Raw genomic sequence first — 13867 nt, 5'->3', positions numbered from 1 at the left:
ATTTCTTGTATGTTTATTGTTAGCTTCCTTTCACTAGAATGCAAGCCACAAATGACTTGCATTTCTTTCAAGCATACAGAACAGTATGAAAAAGTTGGGTATGCCATCCATGTGGTTCCGCGCCAGCTTTATGAGCACTTAACTTGTCGTGCTTTATTTGCCAAACTCCCAAAAGGTCCTCAAAGGAAGGTCTGTATCATTTTTCTGTATCTTCAATACCTAGCATACTAGGCACTCAATAATGCTTAATGAAAAATGAATTTGTATCTTTTTAGGAAAATAATACTCAAATAGCATCCACCAAATTAGATTAACGATGATTTGAACTCCTTAAGACTGTATTTATAGTACATTTTATGACTGATATTTAGCTGTGTATTTTTTAAGTATTAAATTTGCACACGGGATCTGCATATGTGTATACATTTCGGCTACTAAATGGCAATACACCAATTAAATGTTAACGAATCTAAAACACGACTTAACAATGGAAGAAACAGAGGCAAGTGTTTTAAATGATTCCTAATGGGACTTGCTGCGGGTGAACGTGGGCTGCTGTGGTGTAACAGTATCGATGGCGCTCACAGCTGTGGAACTGAGAGCAGCACTGCTCTTCCTTATCTCCCCCCCCCCCGTCAGCAAGCCTGCAGTTCGCATCTCAACTGGACCCCTTTCGAGGTGGGCTGAGGGACAAACGTGTCTAAAGAGCTGGCCCACGGCCACCGTGGCCTCCGGCTCCCAGCCCTAACCTCACTGCCACGCGCTCCCGCGCCTCCTAGACCCAATCGGACCCGGAGAGGGAGCCACGGCGCAGCCGCCAGGGAGGAAGGTCAGCGGGCAGGCGTGGCAGGTGACAGGTGGTTTAAAAAAACACCCGAAAAACTTTCCATAGTATGATGTTAAAACCCAATTATCTTAACACAGTACCATGCAATTTAAGAACATAAAACCGCAGGCGCGCCCAACTCGGAAGTGGCCGCCGCAAACTTTCAACCGCGCCGGGGGCGGGCGGCGGGCGGGGGAGGCGCCGCCATTGGCCGGCCCCGGGGCATCACGGGAGTGCGCCCGACGCCGGGGCCGGCGCCCGCTTTCACGCACCTGCGCTGCGCAGCCCTCCCTGGCGCTCTTTTGGAGAAGGGCCTCCTAAGGCTTTCAGGGCATCACTTTCCGCAGCCAGCTGCCTTACGGAAGGCCGATGTTCCCAGTGTAAATGCGGTGCTTTCCTAAAATGAGATTCAGGGGACTCGCTCGGTCCTGGCCAGCCCGGAACGAAAAGTTGGAGCCCCGCTTCCTGGTCGACCTCCTTGGCGGGGCCACTTCCGCCCCAGGGTTTGGAATACCCGAGGCGCCTAAGCGGCGAACACCCAGGAAGGCACTTCCGGTGCCTGTTGCCAAGGCGCCGGCCCCTTGGGCCTAAAGGAGCGACGTCATTGGCGTCGCCCTCTTCCCCCTTTCCCGGGGGTCGAGATGTCGGGGCTCAGCTGCCCGGAGAGAGAGGGCTGCCGTCACCTGCTCGGCCTGCTGGATACCGACGATATCATGGCCCTGTGCGACACCGTCACCAACCGCCTGGTGCAGCCTGAAAACCGCCAAGGTGAGGCTGGACCCCGTCCCCACAGCGGGGCCCGGGGCTCTCCCCGGCCTTCCCGGCCCCGGCCCGGCGGCGGGGGCGGAGGGGTGCCCGGCCCCGCGGCCCGGACCCCGGCGGCCTCGCCGCACCGTTCCCCGGGAGGCGGAGGCACGGAGCCTGCGGCCCGTGAATAATACAGGCAAATGCGTTAGAGGACGTGAATAGTCCTTAAAAAAAAAAATAAATAACAAAGAGCCATTTTGTTTCCATCAACTGAGAGTCAACTGTTAGCCGCTCAGGCATTTTCCAGCTTGGAGGAGATCAGGCATTTTGTCCAATTTCCTAGTAAAACAAATTACTGCAATAAAGGCAGGTGGTTTGGGTTCATGTCTGTTCTTGGATACAAATTTTTTTCTGAGATTCTGTGTAGAAACACCTTGCTTCAAGGGTTATTAAACATAAGCCTGACTGTAACGAGTCCGTGTATAAAAATGTAATGAGTAGCTTAAAAACCAGGCCAGTTTTATTCTAAACTTTCTGGATTTTACTTTAAAATGTCAAAATCCCAGCCCCCTATATGGAGATGACTTAGTTATAAAATACTCTGTACATTGTAGATATAGTGTGAATATTTAAATAAGTAAATGACTTATTTATAAAAGACTGCTTTTTAACTGTATTTTTCTACTTAAGTTGGATTTATATTTTCATTACTTGAGAAAATCTGTCATTTGAAACTTTGAACGGTGAACATTGAAAGAAGAAATTCCAAAGAGAATGGTTTTAGACTTAATGGTTTCAGCATTTATGTGTTTTACATAATCACCTCTAAAGTCATAGTGAGTGAATTTAAAATTGTCATACATCAAAAATGCTGGATTTAATTGGTTCCCAGTACAAAAATGTTAAATGACTTGAAGAAATGTTTCTCAAAGAGGAAAAAGTAATCACTAAACATATGAAAAGGCAACCTCTTTAGAAAGTGAAATGAAAACCAAAACACACAATCTTTTCCCCACATATACCAAATTGGCAAAAGCTAAATGTATAAACTTAAAACGTTGGTGATCACGTGAAACAACTTTTGGAGCTACCACTTCAGGGAAAAAAGTTTGACATTATCTTCTGAAATGGAAGATTTGCTTACTCAGAGGCACACGTTTCTAGACCTGAGTTTCTCAAACTTGAATTTGCCTTTGAATCTCAGGGATCTTGTTAAAATGCAGATTCTGGTTCAGTAGCTTGGGGTGGGCCCAGGAAGTCCACATTTTAGCAAACTCCTAAGTGATGCTCACTCATCTTTTCCCCCTGCTCTAGGAGACATGTATGAAAGAAAGTGTTGGTCATTGGACACACACAATAAAACCCTATAAACAAAAATAAATTACTTTGTGATGTAATATAATTAACTAAGGTTCAACTAAATAAAGCTACGAATCTGCTAATAGATTAATCTCATTAAGCTGATTAAGAAGATGTCTATTGATGGGTTGAATTTACAGAATATTCAAAAAATAGCAAATTATATTGTTTAGGGATAAGAATCAAGGGAATAATAAACATTTAGGATAGTAGCTACCTGTAAGATAGATGGGTAGAGAGAGGGAATGGCATTAAGGAGGGAGGGGTAAAATTATGGCTTCAAAGGTATTAGTAATTTCCTGTCTCAAATTGCATGTATGTACATAGGAGTTCATTTTATTGCTATTCTGTATACCTCACACATGTTAAAAATAATCTTCGGTCTGTTATTTAATATAATTTTTAAAATTAAAAAAGTATAAGTCTGGGTTCTGCCAATTCTTAGAAGCATAATTATTGATATCTTATATATCCTCAAGTTTCATTATATGTAGAATGAAAAGATTGAACTAGAAGTTTTTGTACATCTAAAATACTGCAATTTTGCCCATTTTTAGCAATTATAACTGAACTTAGGTCCATTACCTTATTAGAAAACTTTTTTTTTGGCTTAAATTTTTTCTTATAACACTAGTTTTTTGTTTTGTTTTGTTTTTTGTTTGTTTGTTTGTTTTATCCTCACTTGAGGATATTTTTCCATTGATTTTTTGGAAGAGGGAGGGAAAGACATAGAGAAATATCCTCCTGTCGAGGGCCTGGGCCAAGGAGGAGCCTGCAATAGAGGTACATGCCCTTGACCTGGGACCCTTCCATCTGCAGACTGACTGACTATCCACCGAGCCAAACTGGCTAGGGCTCTTTTTTTTTTTTTTTTTTAAGAAATGCTAAATTTTATTATATTAATGAGAAATGAAAGGAAGAGGGAATTTTAGGTAGACAGGTTGAAAGCATAAAGAAATTGTTTTTAAAGTCCCAAACCTGACAACCTACTTCCTGGTTTTTAAAAATGATAACCATCTCATGCAGAAGCAAAAATGTCATGACAGAATATAGATATTTGGGAGTTTCTGCTGATCCTGGACAAATTTACAAGTGACTCATGATTTTCTATTAACATTTACAATTTCCTTCTAGATGCAATTCGTGCAATTTTAGTGTACAGTCAAAGTGTAGAAGAACTTCTGAGGCGTAAAAAAGTCCACCGAGATATCATATTTAAGTACTTGGCATCACAGGGGGTTGTTATACCTCCAGCTACTGAAAAACACAATCTTATTCAGCATGCAAAGGATCACTGGAAAAAGCAATTACATCTGAAATTGAAGGAAACACCAGAGCCAGTTAAGACCTCTCAGGACATTAGAAACTTTCAAAAGGTAAAATTAATCTTATAGTTATAACCTGAACCATAATTCTATTTCTAACTCTTTAGATAACCTAGATCTGGCGTAAAATGTTAATAATATTTTGATTTTTAAAATAATTCTATGCCCTAACCGGTTTGGCTCAGTGGATAGAGCATCAGCCTGCGGACTGAAGGGTCCCAGGTTCGATTCTGGTCAAGGGCATGTGCCTTGGTTGCGGGCACATCCCCAATGGAGGGTGTGCAGGAGGCAGCTGATTGATGTTTCTCTCTCATTTAATGTTCCCAGCTATCCCTCTCCCTCTTTCTAAAAAAATCGATAAAATATATTTAAAAAAATAATAATATAATTTTAGCTTTTCTTCATTTCTACTTTAAAAGAATGCTATTGTAAGCTCTTTCTCATTTTAAAAATGGTTTCTGGTTATTAAATTTCAGAAATTCCATGAAAGAAACTTACTTTTTACATTTGATTTTTAATCTAGAAAAAAAATTGTTGCAAATTCCACTGGCTGACATTGGCTGTTTCTATTACTTTATATCTCTACTGTACATTGTAGATATTGTGTGAACATTTAAATGTTGATTGAATGAACCTCTATGTCATTTGCAGATTTTTAAACTGCATACCACAAACTGAATTAATGACCTTTTACAGTGAGAGCTATTTACTTTCACATTAGGAAAGGATCTTATAAGGTCTTTCTTAATGTACTGAAAGAACCTGGACTTTTAATTCATAACTAATGTGATTTCATATTAGGGTCTGCCATATACTAGGTGTGAACTTGTGCAAATAACTTTACCTTTTTGAGCCTTATTTTCTTTATCTACAAAATGGGCATAAGGATAATATCTATGTCATAAGACTTGTGAAGATAAAAGGAAATAGCACATACCACAGTGCCCAACATATTCAGTATATACAAGATTTCATAACATGTAAATGAGATACTTTTTTTTCATAACCCGTGAAACCACTGGCACAATCAAGAGAAAATGCTTATTTAAATCATTATTATTGATTATCCATGATGATATTTTAAGAGGCTTGGTGAAACCTTAATTTTTTAGCTGGGTTTTTGGATGTTTGAGCTGGGAAATTCTAAAATGGTTTTTCCCCTTTTTGCAGGAAGAATTTACTATGCACGATAGGTTCAGTGAGTTTGCATATAGTTCGTTCCCCTGGTGCTATAATTAATACTGTATTAAAAACTAGCTCTGAAACAGGCTAGATAGAAAAATAGGTACAAGTATTAACCTTGGTTTTATTTGTATTTATCTGATCTGCAGGAGAAAGAAGAAAGAACTGAAAAAGTTGATTTCCGTCAGTTAGGAGAAGCATTCTGTCACTGGTTCTTTGAACTTCTTAATTCTCAGAATCCTTTTTTTGGACCACCTAAAGATGAATGGGGGCCACAGCACTTCTGGCATGATGTCAAGCTTAGGTTTTATTACAACACATCTGAACAAAATGTGATAGACTACCACGGAGCAGAAATAGTGAGCCTTCGTCTGCTGTCACTTGTGAAAGAAGAATATCTTTTTCTTAGTCCCAACCTTGATTCCCATGGATTGAAATGTGCTTCTTCTCCCCATGGTCTGATTATGGTTGGAGTTGCTGGGACTGTCCACCGAGAGAACTCTTGTTTGGGCATTTTTGAACAAATTTTTGGACTCATCCGCTGCCCTTTTGTGGAGAATACTTGGAAAATCAAATTTGTCAACCTGAGGATTATTGGAGAGGCTTCCCTTGCTCCTGGAGCTTTAATGAAACCAGCTATTAAATTTGAACCGAGTGATCTAGAGGCCTTTTATAATGTAATTATCTTATGTGGTGTCAGTGAAGTACAACGTAATGTAAGGCAGACGGGTAGTGGAACTGGAGACCAAGGTTTGTGCAGTGGAAATGAGGCATTGTTGAACAAAAGATAACTGAGTTTAAGTAATCCTCTAAAGCACTGAGCACTGTGTGTATGAAAACTATTCCAGACACTGCATTGATATATTTTAGTTGAAATATCTTTTTTGACTACAGACTAACATATGTGAGTACTTGCCTCTTTCTACCTGAGCTGCAGCAAACGTTCTGAGGGCTTAATGCAGTTCATCAAATAAATCCCACTTTAGATGTTATAAATGTTGTGCCCTAGAAACCAGGTAATATTTTCAGTTTACTGAGTATAAATGTTCTGATGATGTGTATACATTTCCTGTGGAAAAGGAGTGATGATTTTCAAGGCTTCCTTTTTTCAAGTTTCTTAAAAACAATCTGGATAATTTTATAATACTTTAAAAATATGCACTTTAAAAAAATTGCATCTTTTAGAGATGTCTAATGTAAAATCAAAGTTCTTTTTTTAGAAAGCATCAATGACATTCATATGCAACAAGTTTAATAATTTAGCAGGCCTGGAAAAATTTACTTCGCCTTTTTAAATTCTGAGGAACCAATTTCAAAGTTATCTACTATAGTCCAAGTTAGATATCTTATAACCTGCAACATTTTCTGAACTATTTTGGGCAATGATAAGTGCTGTCGTCAAATCAGACTTTACTATCTAAGCTGTAACAGTGTTATGGGGCATTGATTGTAACACCATATTAAGGAAACATCCTGTTGAAATTTTTGGAAGGTGTGCCCAGTTTCTAACTTTTAATTGAAATTACTGTTTTTCCTCTTGCTTGATCTTGGTTGAGGCGATCAAAAAAATAAAAATTATAATGTAAGCATATACTCCCTCATCACAAATTAAAATTATTAGGATTTTTTTTCCCACCTGTAACTTGTTTTACTAGGATTGAGTTATTTGGGTTAAATTGCAAAATTAATTACATAATTGCTTTAAAATTTAAATTTCTCATCACCCAGCAGCTACTTACTGATACTGGATTTAATTTGTAATTTTAATTTTCAAATGCCATTTGGGGAAAAAGTCAACTGGGAAGTGCTGTGATGTTGTATTGTACATGTTAACTTTTTACCTTTAACTCTGCTCATGATCATCTAGGGTGACTGAAAAGAATTTTGGAAGCAGGAGGAAAAACTTGTTTTTTTAATGCCATGCCTCTTAGGAGGAGTATAAATTGATATGTCCTAAAATAAAAACTTAAAAAAGGAGGGAAATCTCTTTTGTCTATTATTAGAACAGTGTGTTATTTAGATTTAAAGCTAATTTTATTTTTCTATAAGTTGGAAGTATCATTATAATGTGTAATCGATAAATATCCTAAGTAAAGGATAAATTAAAAACTATTCTCATCATTTTCTTTGTGCTGTTGATGTAAAATACTGTAAAAAGTATAACTATAGATGCTTAAGATAGACAGAAACTGCTTCTATCTTTAATATTTTTGATTTTGTATAATGCTCCAGTAAAACTTCAGTCTCTGCATGTTTGTTTTAATCACCCTTAAAAGTTCAAAATCTTCCTGATAGACCAAATCTCTTGAGGATTAGAGCTATATTTCCTGTGAATCCACAGCTGGGCACATCCCTAGGACCTAATGCTGAACTGAAGGGTGAAAGGGTGACCAGAAGAAGCTTCTGTGTTTAGACTTATCGTTGGTGATTTTTATTAGTGGTAGCTTTGTGATCATATTGTCTCTTTGAGTTGTATATGTGGATACACAGAAACTCTTAGGCCTCAAACTAACTCAGCTTTGGGGAATATTTTAACTTTCATTTAAATTTGATGAATTTCAGAAGCCCCAGGTCAGAGTGGGATATACTAAGAGGGCCCTAAAACTACGTAGAAACTGTTAGAGGGGAAGTGGATACTTCCCAGTTGGAGGAGGAAGACTGGGAGAAATTGAAACTTATTCAGTAAGTTTAAAACTTGGTCTGGCCTGTAAGAAGGTTTAGAAGCACAGTGCAGATTACTAGTAAATTACTGCCACGCATTGCTCTGTTAGCGAATGACAGACCCCCACCTAGCATATGTCTCTTGCTTTATTACATTTAGCAGGTATTTGGAAAGTCTGTGGAGGCAAGTGATAAAGAATAAAATGTTCTACACTTAATTTATAGTAACTGAGTGATCAAACCAGGGGAACTTATGGGTTTTATTTATTGTAGGCTGATTTGCCGAAACTTAATAACAGGGTATACATTAAATACTCTTTTTTTTGGTGAAAATAAAAAAATCCTAAAATAATAGTTATATCAGGATATTTTTACAAAAAAACGCCCACGTATTTCATGTGTCTCATTAACAATACCAAATAGGAGGAAAAAAAAAAAAAAAGAAAAAAAGCCACTGCAAATAGCAAACACAAGTCAAGAAAATGTTCCAGAGTTTTAGAAAAGTAACATTTTTATCCTGAAGGAAGACTAGTTACTTGGTCCCAGTAAGAAATTGTGATAACACCAGAAAAGGATTTAAAGAATAGTGGTTTAATTTTTAAAGTGGCTAATCTGAAATATTGTGTTTTAACAAAATGGCTCTTGTGGCTAAGTAGATCATAAAAATGAATGAAAATGATACTTCAACATTTTTCTTATCTATTTTCACACATTTAAATGCCATTTTCACTGGTTTTTAATTTGGGTTATGGATGGTAGTCATCGACCTTTTGCAAAAATGAAAGCTATGTTCCCTCTCCCCAGAAAAAATATATTTGCACCTAATATTACAATTTTTGCATATTTCAGAGTTCTTGGATTTCCTTAAAGCACATCTGTGAATCCTGCCATTATAGCTTTATTCCTCACCCCCCAGACTACTCTTCTACTATATTAAACATTAAAATTATTTTTAGAAAATTTGTGCCCTTCCACGTCCCAAAGCTAGAGTACTAAATTTTATAAATGAACTCTAGGAAGTCTGTTAATGATTGTTAAACTTGTAAATTTTGTCTTTCAAAATATGTGAGATATAAGGCAAAACCTACTGAAATACTGTCAAGTAAAACAAAAATCAGAATTCATTTAATAGAAATTTAATGTACAATAACATGCTTTGGAGAAAGTGATAAAAATGAAAAGGAAAAATATATTTCTAAATATATTTTTTCAAGACCTTTATAAAAAATATCCTAAGATGTTTATTTAAAAATTATTGTGTATTGCTAATTCTGATGAAGGATTTAAAAAAATATGAACATTTCTTCTGAAGGGTCTAAATATGTGATCTATTTTTTCACCACTTCCTCTCCCCTAACCCTATTTATAAGCCTTGTAGATAGTCATTTTTGCAGATAGCACAGCTGCAATGCTGGAAACAGGATTTTCTGGTTGTGGGTTCTCTACATTTATTTGGCATTTACTTATTGAACATCTACAATTTGTAAGTCACTGAATCAAGTGAAAGATAAAATACTTTAGTACTAGGTTATTTACCTAGATTTATGTTTAATTCAAATCACAATCCCTGGGTTGAGGTGTCTTAAAGTGGGAACTATTGTAAGCCCTTTGCAAAAGGGTTCAGTGTTAACCTTTTCTGTGGTCAGAACAACAGAAAACATTTTAACTTAAAATTTGAACAGCTATATAGTTTTCTAGCTAAGTCATACAGGTTTTATCAATATAGAGTATAGACCACTCTGACAGACCACTTTTATTTTAGAATTGTGTCAGAGTGCACTGAATCCTGTTAGGCTTATTTTTTTCTTAGTGTGAACCTTTCCACTAGTTTTTCAATAAAAAGTGTTAAAATTGAATGTAATATTTGCTGTGAGTTATAATGTACCTAAAAAAAATCCAGAATTACTTATAAAACTTAGTACCTCCTAACTTCTGTTCCCAGTACTGTCAATATACCTTTCTAGTGAGTCATTAAGTGAGGATTCTTTGGTTAGCAGTTTTCATTTTCAGTTTTTAGATAACCTCAGTCTCATGTGAAATTAAGTTTGAATTGAATTAAGGACTGAGGCAGTGACCTGCTGCACACTGCCAACTGTATTAATCTGATGTTTTCTGAACAAAAAAATATCTACTTAGGAAAGCCATTTTTCTGGAACTATTTAGTTGCAGAAGTTTGCATTAATCTTTTTCATCTCCCATCTTCTATACTAATGGGTAATATCAACACTTAATTGTCTCAAACAGATGTAAGTTACTTTTGCCTCCTACGTTTGTGACATTAAAATTTCCTTAAGTACAGCTTTTATCATGTCTTTCATGCTTAGAACTTTCAGTGATGGTTTATTACCTTCAAAATAAAGACCAGATTTTGTAATTTGGTTTTCATCTCTATCTAGGTTTGATTCCATTCATTTTCACACATTGCTTGATCTAACATCTAATGTGTGCAGTCATTACACTTATCCTGTTATATTGGAAAGTAAACAAAATTGTAGTTTTATTTTGTGGTTGCAGTCTGATATATATTGTAGAAAAAAGAATTATGATTAAAATGGAGTTTAACAATTGGAAATGCCAATAAGTAGCTTTTTTCTGTTTAGGAATTCTGTGTATGATACATCATCTATCTGGAATAATCTTTCTCCAGCTTTTTGTATGGCTACTTTATTTTCATTATGAGGGTTTGGTTAAATGTTTCCTCTTAGACCAACCAAGTGGACCTTCTTGTTAATATTTACCAGAGCACCTTGTTTGTTTGTCTTACCACTTAAATACTGCCAATTTACTGATTTATTAATCACCAGATTTTAAACCGAGAGAAAGAACTGGAACTGTTTCACTTTCATTGTTTCCACTGCTTTGCACAGAGACTAGGTATTCAATATTTATTAAAGATACAAATAAGGGAACAAATGCTACTTTTTACCAGTATTCCTAAAGACAATGCTTAGCATATGTATTAGATGCAATAAAGCCAGAATTATCTTCCTGAATACTGATACATGAGCTCTAATATAATCAATTTAGTGGGTAGAATTATTAAAGTTTTATACTTTTGTAAAAAGTGAAGAAACTGAGCCCACCCCCAAAATTAACTACTGTGCTGAAGTTTACATAATTTTGTTTTGGAAATTTTCCCCTGGGTTTTTGGTTTGTTTGTTTTATTTTTTAACTACAAAGCCTGTGTTTTTTCTCGCTCTTTATTTTTAGTCTGAGTACTACAACTACCTTATTTTGAAAGTATTTAAATTTAATCCTCAATTTCTTCACACATAATGAACCAATTAGATAAGATTATTTTTAAAGTCTGATTTTGAAGTTACATGGTTTTGTGATTATATGTCTTCTAAGCAATCCAAGGATATTACTTTTAAAGGAATTTTGGTTAATTTTTGTTGAGAAAATTTTTTATTTTGATCCCTCATAAATCATACTCTTTGAAAAACACTTCATTTTTTGTTTTTTTCTAATAAGTATTCATTTTAAATGTATGTGTGTAATGTGTATACTTCTATATATAGGAAGGGAAAACCTAGAATAAAAAAGGATAAAAATTATAAAACTTAAAAATATTTTCCTGTTTTCTAATCACTAGAAATCCTGAAGTTGTTTGAAACTACTGTTCTATAAAACCTTTTTGCTTGGTTGCATATCTTCAAAATGTATGTTCATGTTTTAATGAAGAAAAGTGCAAAGTGGTTAACAGAAGGCTAAATTATAGACTGACAGTAATCTAGTAAAAATAAAGATGTTACTAAAATAATCAAATATAGATGATTTCTTCAGAGAGAATAAAGTTTGCAGATATGTAAGACTGATATTGGAGACAGATGATAGGTTTGGACAGGATTTTTTGTAGGAAGATGCCACTGGCTGGGTGCTGCTCATAAGGTCATTGAGTTAATTCTAGGAATTTTAACAAAACATTTAGCCAAGCGAGGAGGTTTTGCTGTACTGACTGCACTTACTGGAATAATACAGCTTTATGATTAATACTGATAGAATTATGATTGATTATGATAGAATTAGCTTAGAGTGCAGAAACAAGATAGCAATAGAACTGTTAAGCATGTCAAGGGCTTTAATGCTGGAACTAGTGGAACAATCACAAAATCATTAGGACAAATTTGATGGACTACTAGGAATTAAGAGAAACTGCAGAATGAGCCATAATCTGAATTCTAAAATCAACCTTAAGCAGCAAAAAGAGTTTAGGACTGTAAAAAAGTTGGTTTTAAATAATGTATCAGTGTTTTAAATGTTCTTTCTATTTGATAAACATTTATTGAGCACTTACCGTGTACCTGGTATTTTAATAGATATTTGGTACATTATCTTCTAGTTTCTTAAGCATTTCTCACTTCATTTAACTTATATAAAGTAATGCTTACTTTTTAATAAAGAGTTTATTTTATTAAAAAGTGCTTCTCTGTGATCTCTCATTGATGCCCTTATTACTATTTTAACTATTGTCATCTTTTGGTATTTAAATTATAGGTGAAATTCTAACCTTTGGATTAGAGCAATGCTGCCAAAAGAATGGTGATCTTTGATAAATAGTTTGGCCCTTTCTGAGGGAATAAATGCACTGAAACTTTTTTCTTCACATAAAACATACATTTTGCCAATTCTATGCACATAATTCACATCTTGCAACTTTGTAGGACGATTTTTATAAAAACTCATTAACAATAGTATGTTCTTTATAATCATTAGATAATCATTAGGTGCACATGCACATGACAAGGACTAAGCAGTCATGGACTAAGTTTACCTCAGCCAACATGAAGGTAACATGGTATTCATCTTCAGTAATGGATTTTCCTATTAATTTTAATGTTGGTTAGATTTGCATTTTATGGTTGATAACTCATTTTTATTCCCAATCACAAAAATGACTCACTGAAAAATGATGAAAATAGTAATAAATATGCCATTAATTCAATGCCATAATGTAAATAGTAGAAAGCACTTCAGTGTGAATGCAGAATTAGAAGGTGTTTGCACTGTGCAAGAGATTCTGAGTGGTATTTTCAAAACATCAGATAAACCATATAAGGAAGGACAGTGATAAATATCTGAAATTCTTTTTGGCTTACAATCTACCACTGGTCAGAACATATCTCAATTTAAAATCTGTTATACAAGGTGGAGAAGAATCCAAAATTACAAATATACAGAGTTGCATTCCTTAAAATAAACCACATATGAAACATCAGTTTCTGGCCAGACATTTGGCACACACACTTAGCACTTTATGGCAGGGAGCCACCTCACTTCACATCAGTCTCTTAGATCAGTTACATGGACGCTAAGATGTTTTAACATCTCTTGTCTTTAAAAAAAACAAAAAACATTTTAATGATTTTTTACAGAGAGGAAGGGAGAGGGATAGAGAATTAGAAACATCGATCAGCTGCCTTCTGCACACTCCCTACTGGGGATGTGCCTGCAACCAAGGTACATGCCCTTGACCGAATCAAACCTGGGACCCTTGAGTCCGCAGGCTGATACTCTATCCACTGAGCCAAACCGGTTAGGGCTTAACATCTTTTGTCTTAAAGATTATGTCCATATTTTTACAATGCTGTATGAAAAACTCGGCAGGAACTTACAAAGCTGTTTTGATTCTCCGATACTGCCTGTTTAGAGGAAAGGTGTTCCTATGAAATCTTGAGATAAAAGCATAGATTAAAAAATATTTCTTTGTGATGTTAATGTCAGTAAGAGGCTTTGCTCACATGGCATATCAAGTAGTCTTAAAGAG

General features: G+C 35.7%; 1 protein-coding gene across 1 annotated transcript; it reads left to right on the top strand.

The window, feature by feature from the left end:
• Positions 1 to 1058: 1058 nt before the first annotated feature.
• Positions 1059 to 7560, top strand: LOC311618170 (uncharacterized protein C3orf38 homolog). Its single transcript, XM_084875502.1, has 3 exons — positions 1059 to 1594; positions 4067 to 4308; positions 5589 to 7560. Exons 1-3 carry the CDS (start codon positions 1468 to 1470, stop codon positions 6228 to 6230), a joined length of 1011 nt encoding a protein of 336 aa, XP_084731628.1. The 5' UTR covers positions 1059 to 1467; the 3' UTR covers positions 6231 to 7560.
• The last annotated feature ends 6307 nt before the right edge of the window (positions 7561 to 13867 follow it).

Source organism: Pipistrellus hanaki, assembly GCF_964339955.1.
Source record: "Pipistrellus hanaki genome assembly, chromosome: 2".
In the NCBI taxonomy this organism is placed as follows: Eukaryota; Metazoa; Chordata; class Mammalia; order Chiroptera; family Vespertilionidae; genus Pipistrellus; species Pipistrellus hanaki.
Note: the sequence above shows the minus strand (reverse complement) of the source record. Positions and strands in the feature narration are given on the sequence as shown.